Source organism: Sordaria macrospora, chromosome 2 (genome assembly GCF_033870435.1).
Source record: "Sordaria macrospora chromosome 2, complete sequence".
NCBI classification, from domain to species: Eukaryota; Fungi; Ascomycota; class Sordariomycetes; order Sordariales; family Sordariaceae; genus Sordaria; species Sordaria macrospora.
Genome location: NC_089372.1, coordinates 51,364 through 74,522, shown reverse-complemented (window position 1 = coordinate 74,522; position 23,159 = coordinate 51,364). Strand labels below are relative to the sequence as shown.

The window sequence follows — 23,159 nt, the reverse complement described above, 5'->3', positions numbered from 1 at the left end:
CACGAATGACCATCTAAATTTCTTTTTTGACTTTTTGCGACTTTATCTGGTGTCAAGAATGTCTATTTCTTTTTGTTTTCTTCTATGACTTTTTCTTTCTATTTTGGTGAATGTGGGAGTCGCATAAAATGTGATGTCTGCAAAATCAGCGTCGAATGCTGAAACATCGTGATACTTTCTAAAGTAGAATGAGATACCTAATCGATTTTCTTCTTTGCAAACATGGATTCGCATTATTCAGTTGCATTCGATACTGATCAATATAATTGACTTTCAGGCTTCTACTCCACAGATCATCAAGGTGAGCACAATGTCTCCAGTTCTTGGAAGACACTTCCAATCTTCTACAGAAATAGAATTATATATCACTTGTAGTGGCATCCAAGAGGAATCTTTGGCTCTTCTACAATATCTCTCGTGTCTCGTAAAGTCAAAATCCATCATCAGTGATGGCATGCGTGAAATGACAATGACATGGCCCTAAAAAGGGGTCCATATTACGAAGACCGTGATGGTTCTAGTTGCTTTGAGACCTTCAATCGGCCATGGAAGTTTCTATCCTCATGAGCATGAGATCACTCCCACACACACCTCCTTTCACAAGATCAACTTGTCATGTTCAGCCCAATGCACAGATATCACTCGCAGCGCACGCCTTCATCCAGGAAAACCAACGTCAAACTGTCTCCAGTGGCTCTATAGGCAATCCTTTTGTTTTACATAGTCCATGAGCGGTAGACGAGCTGGTTTCCATTCCCTTGACCGAACAGCAGACACTCCAGTTTGTCTCTATTAGCCTATGCCAGATTTCGAGGTCAAGTGTTTGCTCACTTCTCCAAGCTCCATCGCTTTGCCTGCGTTTACTCATCCAGTCACCTTGCCTCTACACTGCCTCTAAGACTTCAAATCGTGCCTCACTCAGCGTCCCGTCCAGCGATGACAATATCCGGAGCCAGAACCTTCTTTGAGTCCAAAACTCCGAAGGCAACCGCCAAAAGCCCGATATCAACGCCTCTGCCACCACCTTAAAGCCTCAAGGTGACACAAAGAAAGCCACATATCGTCCACCCAGCAACAATTTCGTGCGTATATCGACCGAGTGCCGTCAAGATAGGGTGCCCGCCACCTCCACCGCATTCCTCCGTGGGGGCCAGCATGTCGCCATGTGGCTGTCCACTTTTTTAGCTGAACGTCTTGTGTCACTTGAATCACTTGAATCCATCCAGGCACCACCTCCCCGAAGAGGAGTTCAGGAACCGAAGCCACAACATCAAATCAATAAACCCACCAACACCAGACCGGCCGCAATGCACCACACTGCACCGCGCGAGACAACGAAAGAGACAATTGACCTATAATTACCTCCTCCATGGCCCCCCAATCGCGCCATCTACGTCATTTCCTTCGCGATAACCTGAGGTGTATGTAGACTAGGGGGGCTCTAATACCTAGAGGGAAGGTGAATACCTAAATTGATGGAGGAGTCTGGAGCTAGGATATCACATGGTCGAGGCGTGGCTTTGTGGCTTCGTGGCTTTCTTGAGAAAGAGGGACATGCTCTTGAGCCGCAGTGCAGATGTATCCCCAGGTCTTCCTCCAAGAGAATAAGAAATGTGAGGGGATACATACCATGGAGTTAACTTCCCCACACGCACCAAAAACTTAGACGTACGCACTAGATTTTCAGCTTAATGCTTATATTATACGCAGTATTTGAATTCTGAGCCTACAAAGAGGGTGTACTTGTCCATTAGCGTATGAAATCTTTTTAAAACACTTTTCTTTTATAGGTTAAGGACGGTTAGTTGAAAAAATAGAATCTGATAGGCATTTCTATAACTTTAAAATAGGTAGTCCTCCCGTTTTCCTAAATTCGCATTTCAAACAAGGAAAAACTTGGCGTCTAGGTGCATCCCAGGCCCAAAAAGAAAATTTATTCTTTCAATCTACTAAAAACAAATTGTTGGGTTAAAGAATACAAAACTTGGGCTGGATTGGTGCGTACCTGTAAGTTTTTGGTGTGTGTGGGGAAGTTAACTCATACCATGTACGCAATTCCTACAATCACTAATAACATGCCCAGCCTGTTAGTTTGCCAATAGTTGGGTAGATGCAACTACCTATGCATCAAATCTCTGGGCGAGATAGAGATAATCTGGGCTGGGAAGGTGTTACGAACTTATGAGGATACACGGACCAACCATGGCTTTGGTAACACAACCGGCCTAAACGGGTTAGGCCGTGCTAGGCCGTGTCACACACCAAGCCAGGGCGGACCAGAGAACGCATGCAGAACGCTCACGGGGTGAGCAGGTGCTCACGAAGTGAGCAAGTGAGCAAGTGAGCGAAGCATCACCAGTGAGCAGGCACGCATTAGATAGACCTATGGGGCTCGACAAGAGCATCCGGAGACAGATATCTCGCAAAGGGCGAGCAGGTATAAAGGGACTACGGGAGAACTCAGATTGTCAGATAGTTCGACAGTAGTCAACAGATCACAGTTACCACAATTGTTCATTGAGACCAGTAACACGCACATACTTGTTGTGAACCTTTTGGCTTCACTGAACGACTCTGATAGTTCTTACCTTCAGCTATCTCATTTAGGCAGATCAGACTGCCGTTCGTCACAGAAGGGAAGCTGGTTCCATGTCTGTTGTTGCTGTGGCGACAATCTCTTGGTAATGTAGTTGGGTCTGGTCCCCTTGGTCTTGGAACGACGCCATTGAAGAGGAGCGCACGTGGGATGCCCAGAGGTTGTATTTTGGTGATGCAAGGTGCGTACTACCCCTCAAAGCACAAGAACCCTACGAATGAGCTTGAGCCTCCTATGACTGTCCGTATTCAGAAGCTGGTTACATATCGTCGACATTGAACGCGCGCGCGTGAATCTTGACCATATGCAACACCGATCACGCGATATCGTGTGCGTTAGAGGGGAGGCAAAGGACTTGCCTCATTCATCCTCGCTCGAGGGGGGCTGTGATGATGGTGGAAGGAATTAGCTTACCTGAGTCAAGAAGCACGCACAAACGGCCAAGATTGACACATAGTGACCTCTGGTGGTGTTGAAGAGAGACGGGAAACATGTCCACCGGACTGCCGCATCATGGGATTCCGTCCCGCGGTATTGCAACGACACCACCACCAGCAGCCGGGTTTCCCTCGTATACCGTTCTGTAAATTAATTCGCGATAAGTCGTTTCCCGTTTCCTGGTTCACAAACATGAACCGTCTGGTCCCAGCATCAGCACAATGATGACAACGTCTCCAGTCCAAACTTTGGAAACCGAATCAAAAATGCTGGCGAGCCAAGTGCTGTGTTCTCATCAGTGAGTGTCTGTCTTGTTGACATGGGGTTGCTTTCATGACTCCAAAATGCAACGGTCGTCGAGCCGGATTTGGCAGCTGCCAAAGGACACTGGGGCGCTGGCACTAGGGGTGGCACCTCCACAGCGGGGACCTTTTCTTCACCAGCACCAAACTAGCGCCGGGCATGCAAGACGCAAGTTGAGGAAACACAAAAGAAGCGTGCAGCAACAGGGCAGAGAGGACGGTGAACTGCGCGCGGGCGTCAAGGTGTCTGTCTGTGTTGGAAACAAGAGCCGTGAACGCCGGCGGCCCCGCGTTGTCCTAGTCGTGAACGGGAAAGAGGAGGAGGAGGAGGAGGAGGAGGAGGAGGAGGAGGAGGAGGAGGAGGAGGAGGTTGAGTTTAGGGTCCAGTCTCCCGCCGCGCGCACCTTACTGCGAATGGAACCAGACCGAGGCCATGTAGGTATCCTGGATATCTGCATGACAGCATCAAGACCTTGGCTTTCCAGGGCTTCCAAACAAACAGCCAGCATTCGATTCGCTAATCGGATTCCCCCATTTCCCGTTCAGGAAGGCAAGATTGAAAGGATAAAGTTGAGCAGTTCCCACTTCGCATTACACTAGCTCCTTTGTCCCTGTCCGTCGCTTGCTTGGCACTATTGAACTCCATCGACCTTTTACACTAGCTTCATGGCTGGGCCCCATTTCTGCCCAGCCATCCACTCCATCCCATCCCCATTGGCGTTGGTGTCCGTCTCGGTGCCGTGTGAACCACCACCGCGGTCTGGTGCAGAAGAGAGGAAGAGGGGGGCCGGAGTGGTGGCAGTTGAGGGCAAGGGGGGCTTTCCGGGCGCGGGGGAGGATTGGTCGAGTACCAAAGTGGCCGGAGACCGGGCAAGCCACAACGCCATCACGGAACGCCCATGGGGGATATCTCGCGTTTCACAAAAGGTCGTTGGATATTAACGTCGGGGCAAAAAGATGTGAGACAGCATAGAAATTGCAAAGGGGCGTCTTGATGGGCCCCGTTCGATGCCAAGGGACTGATCCACAGCGTCTACACCTGGGCTGACGAGATGTGCTTTTCTTTTTTTCTGATGCAGGAACAAGGCCGTTTCTGCCGTCAAACTCCGGAGCACACTGCTTCTCCCAGGCTGTGATCGTCGTTCCTCGGGGATTTTGGTATGCAAATCTGTCACTGAATGATGCTACTGGGTAAGTGCTTGTTAGTGGACGGCGAACGGCCTTCCAGAAATTGAAGGAGGACGACAATGCTTTGTCAAGTTCATGCACCGTAGCAATCAAGAATACCACGGCGATAACTGGCTCGTCGCTGCACCAAGGGACAGGAACACACTCTCGAGTCTCTCGATATTGTCTCACCCCTAGCCACATATCAATTTTCTAGGCGTGCATTTGTGCCTTGCCTTGTGATAAAGCCTCTTTCTGTACCACCTGCCTTTGAGACTCACAACTTTTGTATCGATGGTGAAATGCAGTGAGCATGACGACAACTCACTTTGCTTCTTGGCATCTACCCTCCTCTTTTTTTTCCCCGGACACGCTGAGATCGTGGACTGCCGGTACTTGAGACTGGCTTGGAGACGATTGAAAGCTGGGGCAAGGCCTGCTCCAACTCCCGCGGCATCTTGAGCGCTATCGATTTGCTGAAGCGGGCCGGGGGGGGGGGCCTTTACGGTGCCCATAGCCGATCGCGCCATCGCCACACCCTGTTCGACCCTGGCCGAGGGTGGCATCGAGATACGGCAAGCATGACCAGGTTCCTTGAGAAGAATGCCACCCTCCCAGAGCCCGATACCTCAACCAGCTTCCGGTTCAGTGCTCTTGTCCATGGCCACAGCAGTTACTTGGCATCTAGAGACACTTGCTCTTTTTAGCCTGCTCGTCTGTGCATTGATGCCATAGTTTGGGTTTGGTCGGTGATAACGTGGTCGAGATAAAGCGAGAGTCCAATATCGAGCCGGATGAACTAGGCCCCAAAGTCCAATGACAGTCGCCGGCCGTGATGGACTGCTGCTGTTGGTCCCAAATGGCTGGCCTTCTCGAACCATTCCCGAATTGTTAGGTACCTCTCAAATCTCCCGCTCTCGGCCATTCAGGTTGCCCATGTAGAGGTCGGATCGGCATTTCTTCTTTCGCTGACTCGACCAACAGACAACTCGGGAGGGCCCGTCCTCACGTGCGGTTTCTTCTAGCTTTGTCACAGAGACAAGAGGGTATCCATTCTGGACGGCTGTGAATCCCAACGCGGAAGGTGGTGATTGTCGTCCTGCCCAGATCGAAGTTACGCGCCGCGACGCCGAGACTCTACGATCCGGCCTGTGTCTGCGGATCGACAGTGTTCCTGTGGATGCACCTTCAACACCCAGTATCGACAATGGCCAGCTTCTCTTGTTTCGGAAGGTCGTTTGAGCCTCACATTGGAGGAGTGTCTGTCTGGAGACTGGAGAGACTTTGGATTTTGGACTTTGGACTTTGGAGTCTGAAGACGACAAGGACATCCGGTGGCAAAAGTCGAGGATAAATATCATCCAGATCATCCCCCGTTTCCGATCCAATCTCCTCATCATCACTCCAACCATCCAGCCTTCAATCCTTCCTTCACTCTTCCATCCTCTCAACGGTTCCCGGCCTTTCAAACAACATCAGCAACCATGAAGCTGTCCGCTGTCCTCGCTCTTTTGCCCCTGGCTTTGGCCGCCCCCTCGGCGCCCATTGACAAGCGCGCTCCCATCCTTGAGGCCCGCGCCGGCACCAAGGTTGTCCCCGGCAAGTACATTGTCAAGTTCCGTGAGGGTGCTTCCGATGATGTCCTCGACAAGGCCGTGAAGAAGCTCGGCAACGGCAAGGCCGACCACGTCTACAAGCACGCCTTCCGTGGCTTCGCCGGCCGCATCGATGACAAGACCCTCGATGAGATCCGCTCCCTCCCTGACGTGAGTATTCCTTGATTTCCTACACAGCAGTCAGCATCTAACACACAACAGGTCGAGTACGTTGAGCAGGAGGCCGTCTTCACCATCAACGCCTACACCTCGCAGAGCTCCGCTCCCTGGGGCCTCGCTCGTCTCTCCTCCAAGACCAAGGGCAAGACCACCTACACCTACGACAGCTCCGCTGGTGCCGGTACTTGCGCCTACATCATCGACACCGGTATCAACACTGCCCACACCGACTTCGGTGGCCGTGCTACCTGGCTCGCCAACTACGCCGGTGACGGCCTCAACTCCGATGGCAACGGCCACGGCACTCACGTCGCTGGTACCGTCGGTGGCAACACCTATGGTGTTGCCAAGAAGACCAAGCTCTACGCCGTCAAGGTCCTCGACTCCAACGGCTCCGGCTCCACCTCCGGCGTCATTGCCGGCATGAACTTTGTCGCCACGGACTCCCAGACCCGCTCGTGCCCCAACGGCACCGTCGCCAACATGTCCCTCGGCGGCGGCTACTCTGCCTCCTCCAACAGCGCCGCTGCCGCCATGGTCAAGGCCGGTGTCTTCCTCGCCGTTGCCGCCGGTAACGACGGCAAGAACGCCGCCAACTACTCCCCCGCTTCCGAGCCCACCGTCTGCACCGTCGGCGCCACCACCTCCGCTGATGCCATCGCCTCCTACTCCAACTTCGGCACCCTCGTCGACATCTTCGCTCCCGGCTCTTCCATCCTCTCCACCTGGATCGGCAGCACCACTGCCACCAACACCATCTCTGGCACTTCCATGGCCACCCCCCACGTCGCCGGTCTCGCCGCCTACCTCCTCACCCTCCTCGGCAAGAAGACCCCCGCTGCTCTCTGCGCCTACATTGCCAGCACCGCCAACTCTGGCGTCATCACCGGCATTCCCTCCGGCACCATCAACAAGCTTGCTTTCAACGGCAACCCCTCCGCCGCCTAAGCGGTTTCTTCTTCTTCCCCTTTTCACCCAGATGATCAAACAAGGCGCACTCCGTCGATGATGCGCTTGGTGATGAAGTTGATGATGTGATGGAATGGTTTTGGAAATGAAGGAAAATGGATGGATGGATGGATGAGTTGATGAGTGGGACCAGATTTGAAGGCTCTGGATTCCACGAGGGAGCTAATCTGGATGCACATTTTTGGAAGGATTTGTGGCATGTAGATAGTTTCTCCTCTCTCTTTTTTCGCTAAAGGTCCTTTCCAGCTTGGAAACGATCTTTGTTCGAGGGTCTTGGCCAGGCCGTTATAAACTCGAGCTTTGGTTTGGAGTGAATGAATTCAAAAAGAGTTAAACAGTACTTGGGTGTTCGCTGGCGATGTTGCTTGGTGATTGTGAGTTCTGATGGCTGCTTGAATGTTTTCTTGATTGAATTGATGCCTCTTGTCGGGGTCAGGGTCGTGTGCTTTTGTCTGTTGGCTCGGTTTCGGTGCCAGATTCAAGGTTGTAAGATGAATTGGAAAATAGTTGAAGACCGGCTGCTGGCCAGTTTGAAATTCTCGCCAGAAAGAAAGAAAGAAGAAACGCGTGTCAATGACGCGACACTGGAATGACGTCGCGGTGCCGCCTGCCCCATCAGGAACTTGACAAGCCGAAGTCGGAATGAGATGTTGTCCTAACATGTTTGGCCCCAATCTCGCCGTGTGTCTGATAGCAAAATAACTGGGCCGATGCCCGAATTGGGACACCCCCCTCCACTCATCCTGCCTCCGCACCGAGATACGGACTTCCCCAGGGAGGCGCAACGAACGACAAATGGGCACGTCTCCGTACCAAAGCTGGCGAGAAAGATCAGAAAAAAAGGGGTGATGGCTCCGGTATGATTGAAGGGAGAAAAGGTATGAAACATGTGGCGTTGAAGTCGACCTGACAAGACTTCGTCATCCACTCATCGGGATCAGGACAGAGCTCCGAAAATATCTTCTCAAGGCTTCATTCAGGTGTGGTTGCACGCAGTCAGCATGGCGTTGAGATGACAAGTTGACAGGTTGACTGGCTTGACCATTGAAAGAGAAGAGGGGACACTGGGATGAAACGGAAGCAGCCTGGCAAACGAACAAAGGAGTGCATTCGGACGAAACAGGCAATGAATTCAATGTATAAACTTCTCGTCTGTCAATGTCAATATCAATATGATGCTCTATGTCATCCTGGTCGATCAATGTTCAATATAGATCGCCATCATACGTCAACTCCTTGTATAGGCCATTGAGACCAATGCTGTGTGTATGTGTAAACAACTCTTCTTCTTCCATGCTTTCCATGCAAGTGTGTGTGCAGTGGGTATCGTAGAGGTATCAATCATCTTCGCAAAAGGAAAACAACAAAAGCAGTAACCAAAAAAGCAAACGCATAACCAACTCCTTTCTACCACGCATGCAACCCGATCAATACCAACTGCTCTTCTCCCCGGCCTCAATGCTCCAGAGCAACGTGCACTTGTCCGTCTGACATACCTTCCTCCTCTCCAAGTACTTGAACTTGGGTCCCAGTGGTCCGACAATGTAGTGATACTCGCCAAACAGCCTCCACTGCCTGTAATCCGCCAGACTATAGACATCATCGCCCCATGCTCCTTCGAAATGAAACCAATTTGTTGGAGCCTTCGGGTTGTCCGCTGCAGGAACAAGAGATTTATACTCCTTCGGAGGTCCGGACGGGTTGCCTAAGTAGGGCGATTGAGGGGACGAAGGTGACTCGGTCTCGTTCAGCCCGACCTCGTAGTCGTACCAGTAGCTGTAGTGGTTGAGAGCAGGATCCCAGAGAGGGCCGCGGTCGGTGACGTCCTTGAGGAGCTTGAAAGGCAGCACATACGGGTGCAAGCCAGGCGTGGCATACATGGCATGACTTCCTACAGCCGAGTAGATAACCGGACGGGGAGGTTTGCCATTCGGTTGAGGCTTCTTCTCTAAAGCAGGCCAGGCGTAGGCCTTTCCACCAGCGTGCTCCGACAAGAACATGGCTTTCGGGATCCCGTTATCGAAGCGTGTCATGCAGTGCTCCCAATCGCCGACATGGTTGCCGAAGCGGATGCCGAGAACGGTTTGCCCCAGGTTGTACGAGTAGAAGAAGAACCAGAAAGCATCCAAAATGCCGGCGCCTTTGTCGACAAGGATGAGCACGGCGGGGCCATTGGAATAACCGCTAGTGTTAGGCTTGTTCTTGTCACCGTCCGAAGGGATGTCGCCAATGGGACGCTGCGGCTCATCGTCGCCCTGCAGGAACCGCCTTTGACGAGATGAAGGACCGCCCTTGGGATACCGAGGAGCGGCGATCCGGTTCGGCGGGTGTTGCTTGTCGGCGTCCCACCAGGTGTTGCCATCGGTAGGCACGGTCGGGTTGTTTCCGGGGATCTTTTTGTCGGGGTTTCCGTTGTGTTCATCATCACCACCGTCTTCATACTCGACGGGGATCCCGGCTCGGTTGTGGAGCCATTCTGGCCTGGATTCCACATCATCCATGCTCGTCAGAAAGACGGTGCTGTTCTTGGCGTTGAGCTTGGCGAGATTCCCCAGATCAAGTTCATCCGTCCTGTTCACCGACCCGTCTTCCTCGTCAAGGAGGCCCATGTGCTTAACGTGGTCGGCAATGTCCGAAGGCCAAAAGTGTTCGCCCGAGTAGAGATGGACGAGCGGCGCATGGTCGAGGACATATTGGGGGACTTCTTGGAGGGTATCGGAAGACTCGGATCGCTTGCGCTTGAGGTCGACATGGCCGGGCGCATGTTCCCAAGATTCGGTGCCGGGCTTGTTGATGAAGACTGCCGCTCCGTCCTCGTCCCAGCTGCCAACGCCGAGCACTTTGGCTATTTCTTCCTTCATGTCAAGGTCGGAACCGGGACCCCAGCTGGGCAGAGTTGGCGCATCCCATCGAATGTGCTGAATACCACATAGACCAAGGTATCGACAGACCTGGCGATCAAACCAGTACGGCGAGGTGCTGACCCATTGTCTGTCTCGCTTTCGTTCTTCGGCGTCAGGAGGCGTAGGGTTTAGGTAACGTGGGAGGAAGGTTATGACCAAGATCGAGAAGATGGTGAGGGCGGTGACGAAGATGGTCGCCCGCCGGAGGGTGTAGATCATGTCTGTCGGAACCTTCGGATTATATGAGGATGTGTGTTGAAGTGGGAAAGATGTTTGTTCTATAAAAGTGTCGTGTTCATAGATGACGAGGAAAGATACATTTGTTGATGTTGTTGGTGTTGGTCGAAGAGAGACGGTGGCTCAGCCAGATGACAAACTCGGACTTTGTGACTTGCAAGGGACGAAGGGATGGATGCCGGGTGCCGGACTAAGCGGCGGTGCAACTAGTACACAAGGTGAGACCAGACCAGGGTTGTTTTTGAAAGATGAAAGGGAGACAAGGAAGGAAAAGACGAATGGATCAAAGAGGAACAACCAAGTTGAAAAACCAAGCAAAAAAAAAGAGGATCAATAACTCCTCCGCATCCTCCGCCCAACCAAGGACCGCTGTGTGTGGTGTGCTGAAAACCGCCCGACTGGGGACACACAAACAAGGAATGAGTGATGGAAGTGGGAATGGAGACAGACAGGAAACGGGAAAGACGGAAAGCGGAAAACAATCTTTCTTCGAAATCTGGAAAGTCGAGGGAAGAAAAGTCCCCCACAAGGTCAAGACTGCGGGTGTGAGTGGACAGACCAAGAGACCTCAGTCATGGCAGTGTCACAGCGCTCGCAGAGTCGGGTGGCTTTTTCAGGGCGCATCAGGTGCCGTCAGCACTTGGTCGCCAGTGGTTGACACTGCTGAGAAAGTGAAATGGCCACTTGGAAATCCCCGTGTGGATTTACGCGCCTTTGCGTCCAGTCACGTCAGCCAAGAAACGCGGACCCTGCGCCCAGAACAAATCGAAGGCCATCCACAGCATCCGGCAGTCCCATTACGGTTTAGCGAGACGTGCCTGATACCTCTTAGTACCAGGCCATTACGTGCGCAAGGTGTGTAACAAACCCTGATTTTCAGCACATGTACGTGATAATTACTCCATACGACCCAACCTCATGCAGCTTACAATGAGCAGATCACCATGCGTCCCCACTTGGCTATCAAGAGTGCCCAATGATAGAAATCAAACCAACGCCAACGCCTTGCCAATGCTGCCATACCGGGTGTTCACGCTCCTCCAGCCCTGTTGCTCCCTTCCCCGTTCCCAGTGGCATATTCCGATGGGTTCGGCGCCCAGCTGGTTTGCGGCACGGGCGGATACAAGCTCGTTGAGCTGTCCTGGGGCTGAGTATCTCCTCCAACCAAAATACCAGGGTCAACGGGATGAGCTGGAAGCGTCTCTTGCGACTCCAACGGCCTGAGGACCGCCTTTCTAGACCGTGGCTTCCTCGCCCTCTTCTCCATAACCCCCAAGTGCTTGACCACCAAGTGCTTGCCCTTCTTCGTCTGTCCCGTTGGCTGTCCCGAAGGCTCCGTCCTCGGAATGTAACCCTCCTCTCCCGAATCTCTACTCTCCCTATCTTTTCGAAGGAGTCCCTGCCTCCACCGCTCGTACCGTCCATGTCCGTTCTTCAACCTCTTTCTTCTGCGCTCTTCGCCTTCGTCCTCCATCATCAACTTGTTCTGCCTGGTCTCTAGCGGACGAATGGTGACCGAGTCGGTCTCCCCCAGCTTGCGCTTCAACATGATCAAATCCTCCAGGAAGTGCGCCTGCGGTTGTCGCTGACCCGTCTTGTCACCACCAATGTGCACGTATACGCCGTCTGGGCGCTTGTAACGCTCGGGGATGTCGTCGTTGCCCCAAGCTGTGATACTGCTAATTTGCTTGGTGAGGTTATTGCTGTTTTGTTCCGCAAGCTGCTTCGACTCTAACCGGACTTCTTTGAAATTGATCCGTGTCGCGCTGGCGGCTAGGAGGTCGAGTTTCCCGTGGTTTCCAGTCTCGGCGAGGTTGCGAAGAGCGGGTAAAGGGTTGTCTGGGTCGTGAGGTGTAAAGATCATTTCCGTTCCGATGTTTTCAGACCACGCGCCCTGGAAGATGTGATTGCGGTAGGACACCATGGGCTCTTTGGTGTGGAGGTCGAGGATCTGAATGGTTTCGATTTGATGTGGTGTTTTGGGTGTTGGGTTTGGTTTTTCGGTATTGGGTTGCTTGTTCTCTACGGGCTTTGGGTCGGCTTGTTTTTGTTGGCTGGTCTCGTCTGGTCCTCGTAGTGCTGGGTCAATCGCGTCGGCCGTCTTAGGGTCGGCAGTATGGGTGGCAGTCGAGGTAGCAGCACCTTGGGCTGTCGAAGTGGCAGCGTTGTCGGCAGTCGTCTTCTCGGCGACAGCATTATCGAGATTTGGCATGTCTTTTCTGGGCTCGTCTTCGTCATCGGGACCTTGAAGTTCGGCTATGAGGTCTGGGTTCATCGGACGGGGTTCGGATGTGTTGAAGAGCGGGTTGTACCACACTCGGTAACCGTTGCGGGTGGCATTGACAATATCATCTGGGTGTTTCTCAAGAAAGTCGCGGACTGAGAGATCTAAAGTGAGGTAGTATGTCTGGTCTAGTTAGTTGAAGTCAAGGGGAGCTGAGGAGGTGGTGACCGACTTCTGTTTCCGTTGTCGAGTATTCGTACTCCCACTCGTCCTCGTCTTCGACTGGGGGTACTGAGCCCATGTTGATATCGGCCAGGGGGACTTTGGAGGTTTGGCGTGAATGTAAGATGGAGGGCGTAAAAGGCTGGGTACGAAACAGAGAGAGGAAATGAATGTTTACGGAAATGTCGACCTCGGATGATCAAACAAACGGTAAGATGCCGAGTTGCTAATCGACGCGCCTGTCCCATGGATATTTTAGCGGTCAAAACGGGCAAAATGTTGTACCATGTGCCTGCAGGACGGGAACAGCGGGGTGCCTTCCCCACTGCTACAGTGCTTCGCTAACAGGGGCAGCCCACTGATGGAATGCCCCGCCATCGGCTCACTACGGGGACCCCTCGGAGATTTTGCAGTGACTCCAATTGAGACCCGACTCTACCATAACGCGCCAGTCCTTGACTCACCCGAAACCAGACCACTGCAGCACAAAACCCCATCGTCACGTTGCCAGGTGAATACAACTGGGGACCAGACAACACAAACAAAACAAAGATGCCGACCGTTCACCTCCTAGATTACGTCGCCGGCAACGTGCGCAGCTTGGTCAATGCCATTGAGAGGGTTGGCTACAGCGTCGAGTGGGTCCGCACACCGGAGGAGGTTGCCAATGCCGATGTATGTTTTTGAAGGTCTACAATGCGCCAACCTGAATAGCTTCACGGACACTCGACAGATACTAACCCAAACTTCCCCATGCGATAGAAACTGATCCTCCCCGGCGTCGGTCACTTTGGCCACTGCCTCTCCCAGCTCGCCTCGGCCGGCTACATGGCCCCGATCCGCGCCCACATCGAATCCGGCAAGCCCTTCATGGGCATCTGCGTCGGCCTCCAGGCTCTCTTCGAAGGTTCGGCCGAAGACCCCAACTGCCCCGGCCTGGGCGTCCTCCCCGGCAAGCTCGACCGCTTCGACGACACCTCCAAGTCCGTCCCTCACATCGGCTGGAACGACGCCTCGTGTCCGACCAACCCGAGCCTCTTTGGCCTGAACCCCGACTCCAAATACTACTATGTCCACTCGTACAAGATGCCCTACACCAAGGGCGAGCTCGAGTCCAAGGGGTGGGCGGTGGCTACCGGTGTCTACGGCGGCGAGACCTTTGTTGGTGCCATCGCCAAGGGCAACGTGATGGCCACGCAGTTCCACCCCGAGAAGTCTGGTGTGGCCGGTCTGCGCGTCCTCCGGGCCTTCCTCGACGGTTCTGGTGCCGCTGCTCTGGCTTCCAACCCTCCCCAGGAGATCACCGGTGACGATGCTCTCGTCGGGAAGGAGGGCCTCACCCGCCGTGTCATTGCCTGCCTAGACGTGCGCACCAACGACCAGGGCGATCTTGTCGTCACCAAGGGCGACCAGTACGATGTCCGCGAAAAGTCCGACGACCGTAACGTGCGCAACCTCGGCAAACCCGTCGAGATGGCGCGCAAGTACTACGAGCAGGGCGCCGACGAAGTGACGTTCCTCAATATCACCTCCTTCCGCGACTGCCCCGTAGCCGACCTTCCCATGCTTGAGATTCTCCGTCTGACCTCCAAGACCGTCTTCGTGCCCCTAACCGTCGGCGGCGGCATCCGCGACACTGTCGACACGGACGGCACCAAGGTCTCGGCGCTCGAGATCGCAACCATGTACTTCCAGTCCGGCGCCGACAAGGTATCCATTGGTTCTGACGCCGTCATCGCCGCGGAGGAGTACTACGCCTCTGGCAAGACTCTGTTCGGCAACACGGCCATTGAGCAGATCAGCAAAGCGTACGGTAACCAGGCCGTCGTCGTGTCCGTCGACCCCAAGCGCGTGTACGTCCCCAAGCCCGACGCCACAAGACACCACACGGTCAAGACGTCGTACCCGGGTCCCAAGGGCGAGGAATACTGCTGGTACGCGTGCACGATCAAGGGCGGGCGTGAGACGCGGGATCTGGATGTGGTGGAGCTCACGCAGGCTGTCGAGGCCATGGGCTGCGGCGAGATTCTGCTGAACTGCATTGACAAGGACGGCACCAACAGCGGGTTTGATCTGGAGCTCATCAGACAGGTCAAGGCGGCGGTGAGGATACCGGTTATTGCCAGCTCGGGGGCGGGCAACCCGGGACACTTTGAGGAGGTGTTTAGGGAGACGACGACGGATGCGGCGCTTGGTGCGGGTATGTTCCACAGGGGGGAGTATACGGTGCAGCAGGTCAAGGAGGAGTTGAAGGCGAGGGGGTTGGTGGTGAGGCAGTTTGAGGGTGATTTGTAGGTGAAAAGATTTTGCATAGCATATAGAAATGATTTAGACGGCTGTCGTCCAGGACATCGAAATGGACGTAGACTCCAGAGCACGATCCCAACGGCCCAGTGATATAACACCAGCGAGTTGTATGGCTGTAAATAGCTATTGGGGACTATGGATGACCACGAGGACGAATGAAAGGAATCAAAGTAGTGAGAGGAATGAAGACCGTCTTGGTATTCAGAGCGATGCCACGACTTTGGCGGCCTGACTCGGCTGCAGTTCACGTTGTATTGTCCTAGACGAGGACGGCCTACGATGTCACAATCAAGTTGGATAGTAGTGTCACGACGTGATGCGTTCTGTGCCATGAGATGATGTGTATTCCTATCTTGAGCCATGAAGTGAAACTATCTCGTTCAACAAACCGTCCATTAAGTATAACACAGAAGATGAGTCATTCCCCAAACTTTGAAGCCATCCAGCACCTGTCATGTGCTCTCAAGTCCATCAACCAAGAAGAGAAGAGAAAACGCACAATGAATGGAAAGAAACAGATACAAGGAAGCAAGTAGACTTTTGGAAAAAAAAGAAGATGCAAAAGAAATCCCGCTTTTCACAGCCAGTTATTCCTCCTCCCCTCCTCCAGGTCCTTCCTCCCCTAGTTTTCCATCCGATGCATCCGCCATGTCACACGGCGTGGATCACATCTCCATCCCCATAAACAACCACCTCCCACTTGTCACGTCACAAATCTTTCCACCGGACCAAAAGTCGAAAGTGGTCATGGAAAAGCCAGCCCACTGCAGTCCCTTCATCAAGGGCACTGCTTCCTCGTCGGAGATGGTGCGGTCGAGGCAGATGACCATGTGGGAGCAGGCGAGGGGACCGTCGGCGAGTTCGATGAGGGCTACGAGACTGTCGAGTGACGGTTAGTAGGTATTGACATAAATGGGAAAATAGGAAACGGGTACATACGCCTTCTTCAAATCCCTTCCCTCCACACTCTGCCCGTCGAAAAAGATCATCAACGTCTTCTCCCCAGTTTCCATATCCTCAGCGACGACGCCGCGGAAGCTGGTGCCGCCGACGTAATCCCATAGCTCGATCCAGGAGTCGACGCGCGAGTGTTGCTGCGATCCGTTTCCGGCGACAACACTGCGAGCATCGACGAAACCGTGACGACTCATCAGGTGTTCATCCCCGATTGGACAGTCGTCGTATGGCGGAGTTGGCAAAGGAGTGTGATTGCCGTTGTTGTTGTTGACGGAATGATGGTGGTTGTCATTGTAAACACTAGCCAGGCCCGAGCCCTGCATCGCCGAGTTCTTCTCACCTAGAAGCACGGCGCGCAATGTCTCGCAAAAGAACCTCTCACATTCTTCCCTGATGCGTAGTGTTGCCCCCCCTCGTGGCGACCGGTTAGTACCCGTGGCACGTCTGTTGTTTCCAGCAGATGACTTGTTCGCCTTGGCAGTCACGGCCAGCTGGTTGGTCGACGTGTCGAGGGCCGCGAGGGGGGGGCTTGATGGCGGCGATGGAAGTCCCGTCGAAGGGACCTCAGGAATACCACTCGGCCCCTGTGAGGCCCGTAGCGCAGTAGTGGAGGCCCTTGAGCTGGGCCCCGGGGTAGTTGGAAACGAGGTAGCAGCTGGCGAGGATGTCGACGGCCTCCATTCTAGGGGAAGAGGAAGAAGCGACGTCCTCGCCGTAGTAATTACTACTACTACTAAAGAGATTATCCTGTTTCATTGACGCCATTGTTGATAGATGCCACCTTGTCGGCTTTTGCGATGTTGCGATGAGGGTTATAGGTTGATGAGAGAGAGGTGTGAGTGTCGCTGATAGATATCGATGTCGGATAGATGGATATAAGTCGTAGGTGATGGTCCTAGGTTGAGGTCCGGTAAAGTCGGATGTTGTCGATATCGGTTGACGAGGGAGACGATGGATGTTGGTGGTTTAGGTTTGAGGATTGATTGACGGATAGATATACTACCGTAGCAGGGGTTGGGCAATTTGAAATGGAGATAAAGAATTGGGCTGCAGGGAACTTTTCTAGGGATTTGATAATCGTCCCCGTGGCGGTGTGGTTGGTTGTTTCGTGGTCGAGAGTGGAATTGGGAGGAAATGGATCGAGACTCTTGGGTCTATGCTCTCTGTGCACTTGCTGCTGCTGTGACTGTGTGTTCAATTCCGGGGGGCAAATTGCGTTTTATTCAACCAACACCTTCACAAATCAATGAGGAAACAATGGGGTAATTCTTGCCAGGTCTGCTCTTTTTGCGCCATCACGTGGTCGCTTGGCCGCCTTGGTTTCGTTGAATGCAAGTCTTGGCTGAGCTTTGTTCTCTTCTTGTGACACTCATCATGATGTTTTCCCCACCCCTCAACGGCCGCACTTTTCGCTTGCTGTGTCATCGCAATCTCAGAATCCGTTTTTCGTTTTGTTTTCTTTACGAAGCCAAGTCTCGGTATTTGATTGTTTTAACGTACAACCAACAATTCAACTCCATCGGATCACGTAAACACCACGTACACGTAAAACGAGTTCTCGGCGCCAAGTCGACGAACAGATAATGACAGACCCCCCTTGAAACACTCTGGACCCCCTTCTCCTCGGTCTCGGGCGCCCGGGTCTGGAGTGGAGGGATCAACCCGGGCCTCTGGGAGATCCTCTGCCTATCGATAAGGAGGACTTGTCTCGAAACGGCCGGGCGCTCGGGGATCTACAGGATGTGTTGTTGAAGGGAAAGTGTGCCGGCATCGCATCAGGTCACAAGTTCAACGCGTGTTGGGCATTTTCCCTTTTCAGCCATTCCTTCACTCTTCCACCGAATTATAGCATTGGGTGCTGCTGCATATGCAGTGTCTTGTTCTCAACCGTCCGTGTAGCAAACATGGACCTCAATGATTGTGAACAAGTCGACCACCAGACATGCCCTCTCGTCCATTCATTGTCACGGTTCATGAATCGCAACACGGTCCGAGGATTGGGTCGAGAACAGGTCAATGAGGGTCAAGGAGGTTCGAGGCATGACACGCCCGGATGACCACGTCCCCCCCCCCTCAACCTGACACCTGGGACATGGCCAGCCTCATTGACCCCTGGGTTGGTTGAAAAGGTAGGTATATGTCCACCGCTCCCAAGTTTTTGTTGTTTTGAGTTTTGGTTCTTTGTAAGTCTGTCAATCTGTTTGAGTCTGTTCAAATCAAGTTCACGTCTTTCGCGTTGTTCGTTGCCATTCCACTTGGTGATCTTTCTCGCAACCGCCGTCGGGTAACCTCAAATTATCGCGGAGATCCCGAATCCCCGTATCACAGCAGAGTGTATCGGCCAACGACACACACCATGGTTTTCAACTTGTACACAACCAGCAGCTCACCGGCTTCGGCCGAGAGTGGCCCAACCAAACCCATCTACCTCCTTCCGAGCTTCACTTTCCCCTTTCGTCGACGCCGTGCACCATCAACAACACTGTCTCTGACATACGATCACCACCTGGACGACACTGAATCCGACACTAGTGTCCCATCACTCTCCAGTTCCCCAGACTCATTCGCCACTGCCTTTTCATCCTCCGATTACACCCCGACGGTCCAGTCAAATTCAAATCCCACACGCCTCTCACCCATCCAACCCGACATCCTCCGCTGCGCCCACTGCGCAAGCGACATAGCCCTCACTTCCCAGATCATCAGCAAAGGCTTCACCGGCCGCCACGGCCGCGCCTATCTCGTCTCACCCACTACACCTTGCCGGTCCTCGCCCGGGTCCGGGTTCTTCCATCACCAGGGGCAATCGCCATCTGCCAACAAGAGCAAGAAAACGACAGACCTACCAAACATCCTCACCGAAGCCCCCGAGTCCCGCCGCCTGGTAACGGGCCAGCACACCGTCGCCGACATCACCTGCGCCGTGTGCGGCACCAAGCTGGGGTGGAAGTATGTGGATGCCAAGGAAAGCTCGCAAAAGTACAAAGTCGGCAAATTCATCTTGGAATGTGCCAGGGTCGTGACGTTTAGGAGTTGGGAGGACTGTGATAACCGGGAGGGTGCTTCTGGGGGTATGGGGATGGATGGAAAACGGGGGACGGTCAAGAGGGTAAGTGGAAAACGGAAGCAGAAGGAAGCAGTTGATGACGATGATTATGATGATGATGGGGCAGAGGTGGACAATCAGGAACAGGAACAGGAACCCGTCTCTTCGCCAACGGCAGCAGTGGTCTTTGACTCGGACGATGACTCGGAATGCGATGATATCTTTGCTGGAGTCTGGGATGCCGAGACCGTGGCTAAGCGGCGTAAGGGGAAGGTGACCAACATGAAGCCGCATAGGGGAGGGCTTTCCTGGTCGTGAAGTTGGATTTGGTCGCTTTGCCGGACTGGAGGATGCCCGGTCGTATCGGTTGTGACTGGATTTCCCATATTCGTGGCTGTTGGTTGACTTGGCCTACGATCTTTGTGTGTTCGTATCGATTTGCGTTTGTTACCCAGGGAGCTTCTTTTCTTCTTTCCTTGTTTCACTTTGTTGTTGGCTTTCTTCCTTGTAATCATGGCGCTGGGATATGGACATTGCGCATACGGTACATATATGGGGGCATAATTTGGGATGGGCATTGGCGCAAGGCAGATGACATGGGAAAGACGGCGGCTGCAATACCTACTTTTCTAGACCATTCCTGTGGATAGAGTATTTGTTGTCATGAACCTGGGGGAGTTTGGTACATTTTCGTTTCTGGTGGGTGGCTTCATCAGGGTGTTCTTGCGTTGGGTTTTCTTTAGGGTGCCGCACAAGTAGTGACACAGCACGGTCCGTCGGAGGAGTGGCCTTTATATGGCATACTGGCGGTGCTAGGAGCTATTTGTCTTCTAGATATAGAACAAGACGTTTCCTTGATTAGAGCTATCAAACTACCTCAACCCACAAGCATCTACGGCTCAGAAGCTACAAGCTCAGCCTCCAGATCTCAACCGCCGGCTGATCTGGAGATCATACCTCTAGGCATGCGTCCAGCTTGGGGTCTCAGGGCCTCTTAGAGGAATAAGGTAGTCCAGATCCAGACCACTTGGAGGTGGACAACAACCGCCGTCTGGAGCGGTCACCTCACAGGTTGCTTTGGCATCTCGTCAACCACGCCTACCTCCATCAAGGCCTCCTATATAGGATTATCTGTATGAAGAACCCAAGGCGATGGTGTACTGCTATGTATATCTCAATCACTTCCACGTCCTAGTTTCCAGCTGCTAGGTAGGTAGGTAGCTCCTGCTTGTATGAGATGATGTCCTGGGTTCAATCGAGCGTGGCATCTCACATCTCCGGTTATAACTGGCACGCTGAATGGAACAAGCATCCCGTCTCCATTGTAATGACAGAGCCTCCAGCTGGCTAAGGTAGGTAGCAACTAACCTAGGTACAGACGCCATCACCGCCAAAAGTCCCTTCTCCTTAATGTCGGGGTGTGAACCACCTGCTGACGAGTAAATCCTATACGGAGACATACCTCTTGCTACCTACTCCTATTCTCTCGGTACATTATCTTGGCTTGGCTTGCTCGCCATGTCTCGGGAAAAACAAATCACTTCTTGTCCACTTCCATTTTTTCTATGTCATCAGCCGAGCACACATTTTGGCCATGTTCTCCTCGAGATCATCTATTCTCTGGGGAGCCGCACCCGTTGAATGGAAGTGAGATGGATGATGATCCAGGCAGCCAAACGATTGAAATCAAAACTTGGGCGGAACAGTTGAGGAGCACATCAGCCTGGTATCTTGCCTTGCCAACCTTCACCTTCCTCTTCTCGCTTCCGACTGTCTGCACAAGGCTGTCTGGGCGCTGACACAATTCGTCATGAATAGCTCTATGTCATCCTCTCGTTTGAGCCTCGGCCTTTGAGGCAGGTAGCAACGAGCACTGCATCAAATCAGGCTTCATACGTTCAACAAGCTCTACCGGGCGAAGACAAGAGACACCAAAGATATACGAACTGGCCTGGCACTGGTATCACAAAATGGGTATTTCGAACTAATTGACTACTTTTCCAAAACATCATCCACCGACGAGATGGTATCGTCCTACATGATTGCCGCACCGGTCCCTGTTTGACCTCTTCCACTCCCGCCTAAGCGTTCATGGGCTCCTCAGCAACGTAGTGCAAGTAAGCACCCAAGAGCTTGATGCCCTCAATGTAGTTCCTCTTGTCGAGCTTCTCGTTGATGGAGTGGGCACCATCGGTGGAGCTACCCATGGGCAGGAGAAGGACGTTCTTGCCGGTAGCCTCCTCGAAAGTCAAGGTGATGGGAATGGAACCACCCTCGCGAGTGAAATCGGGCTTCATGCCCCAGACGCGCTCGGTAGCCTTGGCAGCGGCAGCAAAGTTCCAGTGGTTGGGGCTGGCCTTCCACCACTTGCCGCAGTGCTGGGCGTACACCTTCATGGTGTTCTTGGAGCCGAGCTTCTTGAAGACCTCGTTGACGTGGTCGTACACGCACTGGTTGGTCTTCTCAATGTCCATGTCGGGCACGGTACGGATCGAGAACTTGCCGATGACCTTGGCAGGAATGACGGTCTTGGCTCCGGGGGCGGAGAAGGCACCCTCGATACCGTGGACGGACAGGGAAGGGAAGCGCCAGCGGGCCATGAGGGTCGGCTTCTTGTCCTCGAAGATGGTGGTCTTGCTGCCGAGCGACTCGTGGAGGGTCTCCATGGTAAAGGCAATGTCGTTGTACAGGCCCTCCTCCTCGTCGGTCACGGGGGCGACCTGTTCGGCGATGCCCTTGATCTGGATCTTGCCGTCGGTGTCGACGAGCGAGGCGAGGATGCGGACGAGATCAGTCATAGGCTCCTGAGCGGTACCACCAAAGACACCAGAGTGAAGGTCGGCACCAGGGCCGGAAACCTCGACGCTGTAGTAGTTGCAGCCACGGAGACCGTAGGTCAGGCAAGGGCGCTCGGTGCCGAGCCAGTAGTTGTCGCTGATGCACACGGCGTCGGCATCGGCAAAGTACTTCTTGCCCTCGGCCATGACGAGCTCCTCGAGACCGTCCGAGCCGTACTCCTCCATACCCTCGAAGCACATGAGGAGGTTGACGGGGAAGTCGACGCCGGCGGCCTTGTGAGCCTCAATAGCGTTGAGCCAGCCCAGGACGGGGCCCTTGTCATCGGTGGCGCCACGGCCGCACATGCGCCCGTCCTCCTTGACGGTAAGGTCAAAGGGCTCGGTGTCCCAGCCGTCGCTCTTCTCGGCGGGCTGGACGTCGTAGTGACCGTAGACGAGAATGGTGCGCTTGTTCTTGTCGCTGCCGTAGCGGGCGAGGACGACGGGAGGGAGGTCGAGGTCGGTGCCCTCTTGCTTGCCGAGAGGACGGAGCTCGACGGTGGCGCCCAGCTTGGTCAGCTCGTCGGCGAGCCACTGGCCCATGCGGACGACATCAGGGCGGCGGGCGGCCTCGGACGAGATGGAGGGGATGGCGACGGCCTGGCGGAGGCGCTCGATGAAGTGGTCGGACAGGGAGTCCACCTTGTGGAAGTAGCTGTCGAGTTGGGGGGCCATTTTGCGAGCTTGATGGGCGCGAATCGACTCGGTGAGGTATGTTTTGTTGAGGGAGAAGGGGGAAGTGAAAGTGAAGGGGGAAGAGGTTGGAGGGAAGAATGGTTTTGTCGGACGGGTGACCCTACAACTACTGATCAATTGGGAAGGTCGCCAACCAAGCGTGCGGGGCATTGTCGCGGAGGATGGCGAAGAGACTGCTTTTACAAGGTCGAGCGAGCTGCTGGGACAACCACCTGCAATATTGGGAGAGCTTCAGTGGACTCTCACTAACCAAAAAGAGGGGCTCCCTCGTGGGCGTCTGACATGTGCCCCGCTCTCCGCGCTTACTGTCGGCAAGCCTAGCGTCCTTGGCGGGGCTGTCTTATCGGCTGGTAATAAGATAGTAATGTGCGATAACGAGACATGACGTCTGTCGCTATGCATTTGGGGGAATAGAATCGGCCTAATGAGTAGGACGAGATCGTGTGGTTGGCGCGGTGACTTTTTCCACAATACGAGACGACA

At 53.7% G+C, this 23,159-nt stretch overlaps 7 protein-coding genes across 7 annotated transcripts; 3 read left to right on the top strand and 4 right to left on the bottom strand.

Annotated features, from left to right (window-relative positions):
* Positions 1-5,913: 5,913 nt before the first annotated feature.
* On the top strand, positions 5,914-7,585 carry SMAC4_06932 (uncharacterized protein). The gene is made up of 2 exons (XM_003344576.2): positions 5,914-6,269; positions 6,321-7,585. The coding sequence occupies exons 1-2, from the start codon at positions 5,988-5,990 to the stop codon at positions 7,224-7,226; spliced, it is 1,188 nt and encodes a 395-aa protein (XP_003344624.1). The 5' UTR covers positions 5,914-5,987; the 3' UTR covers positions 7,227-7,585.
* A 774-nt stretch (positions 7,586-8,359) lies between these two features.
* SMAC4_06933 (uncharacterized protein) lies at positions 8,360-10,451 on the bottom strand. The gene has a single exon (XM_003344577.2). It carries the CDS (start codon positions 10,367-10,369, stop codon positions 8,675-8,677), a length of 1,695 nt encoding a protein of 564 aa, XP_003344625.1. The 5' UTR covers positions 10,370-10,451; the 3' UTR covers positions 8,360-8,674.
* A 784-nt stretch (positions 10,452-11,235) lies between these two features.
* Positions 11,236-13,069, bottom strand: SMAC4_06934 (uncharacterized protein). The gene is made up of 2 exons (XM_024655857.2): positions 12,844-13,069; positions 11,236-12,794 (listed from the first exon to the last, which is right to left on the bottom strand). The coding sequence occupies exons 1-2, from the start codon at positions 12,910-12,912 to the stop codon at positions 11,418-11,420; spliced, it is 1,446 nt and encodes a 481-aa protein (XP_024511680.1). The 5' UTR covers positions 12,913-13,069; the 3' UTR covers positions 11,236-11,417.
* A 237-nt stretch (positions 13,070-13,306) lies between these two features.
* On the top strand, positions 13,307-15,169 carry SMAC4_06935 (uncharacterized protein). Its single transcript, XM_003344579.2, has 2 exons — positions 13,307-13,508; positions 13,596-15,169. The coding sequence occupies exons 1-2, from the start codon at positions 13,386-13,388 to the stop codon at positions 15,126-15,128; spliced, it is 1,656 nt and encodes a 551-aa protein (XP_003344627.1). The 5' UTR covers positions 13,307-13,385; the 3' UTR covers positions 15,129-15,169.
* Positions 15,170-15,429: 260 nt separating this feature from the next.
* On the bottom strand, positions 15,430-17,117 carry SMAC4_12076 (uncharacterized protein). Its single transcript, XM_066091047.1, has 3 exons — positions 16,743-17,117; positions 16,080-16,681; positions 15,430-16,019 (listed from the first exon to the last, which is right to left on the bottom strand). The coding sequence occupies exons 2-3, from the start codon at positions 16,418-16,420 to the stop codon at positions 15,806-15,808; spliced, it is 555 nt and encodes a 184-aa protein (XP_065945956.1). The 5' UTR covers positions 16,421-16,681; positions 16,743-17,117; the 3' UTR covers positions 15,430-15,805.
* A 1,255-nt stretch (positions 17,118-18,372) lies between these two features.
* SMAC4_06936 (uncharacterized protein) lies at positions 18,373-20,027 on the top strand. The gene has a single exon (XM_003344581.2). The coding sequence runs from the start codon at positions 18,454-18,456 to the stop codon at positions 19,459-19,461; it is 1,008 nt and encodes a 335-aa protein (XP_003344629.1). The 5' UTR covers positions 18,373-18,453; the 3' UTR covers positions 19,462-20,027.
* Positions 20,028-21,224: 1,197 nt separating this feature from the next.
* On the bottom strand, positions 21,225-22,826 carry SMAC4_06937 (uncharacterized protein; the record flags this gene model as incomplete). The annotated part of the gene is made up of 1 exon (XM_003344582.2): positions 21,225-22,826. The coding sequence occupies one exon, from the start codon at positions 22,824-22,826 to the stop codon at positions 21,225-21,227; it is 1,602 nt and encodes a 533-aa protein (XP_003344630.2).
* Between the last annotated feature and the right edge of the window lie 333 nt (positions 22,827-23,159).

Bases quoted from the DNA above. Each gene is read 5' to 3' on its own strand.
- SMAC4_06935 (XM_003344579.2), top strand. From the start codon at position 13,386: ATGCCGACCGTTCACCTCCTAGATTACGTCGCCGGCAACGTGCGCAGC. The intron at 13,509-13,595 runs GTATGTTTTTGA...CCCATGCGATAG, and splicing joins AGGAGGTTGCCAATGCCGAT to AAACTGATCCTCCCCGGCGT.
- SMAC4_12076 (XM_066091047.1), bottom strand. From the start codon at position 16,420: ATGCAGGGCTCGGGCCTGGCTAGTGTTTACAATGACAACCACCATCAT. The intron at 16,020-16,079 runs GTATGTACCCGT...GTCACTCGACAG, and splicing joins GGAAGGGATTTGAAGAAGGC to TCTCGTAGCCCTCATCGAAC.
- SMAC4_06932 (XM_003344576.2), top strand. From the start codon at position 5,988: ATGAAGCTGTCCGCTGTCCTCGCTCTTTTGCCCCTGGCTTTGGCCGCC. The intron at 6,270-6,320 runs GTGAGTATTCCT...AACACACAACAG, and splicing joins AGATCCGCTCCCTCCCTGAC to GTCGAGTACGTTGAGCAGGA.
- SMAC4_06936 (XM_003344581.2), top strand. From the start codon at position 18,454: ATGGTTTTCAACTTGTACACAACCAGCAGCTCACCGGCTTCGGCCGAG.
- SMAC4_06933 (XM_003344577.2), bottom strand. From the start codon at position 10,369: ATGATCTACACCCTCCGGCGGGCGACCATCTTCGTCACCGCCCTCACC.
- SMAC4_06934 (XM_024655857.2), bottom strand. From the start codon at position 12,912: ATGGGCTCAGTACCCCCAGTCGAAGACGAGGACGAGTGGGAGTACGAA. The intron at 12,795-12,843 runs GTCGGTCACCAC...TAACTAGACCAG, and splicing joins ACTCGACAACGGAAACAGAA to ACATACTACCTCACTTTAGA.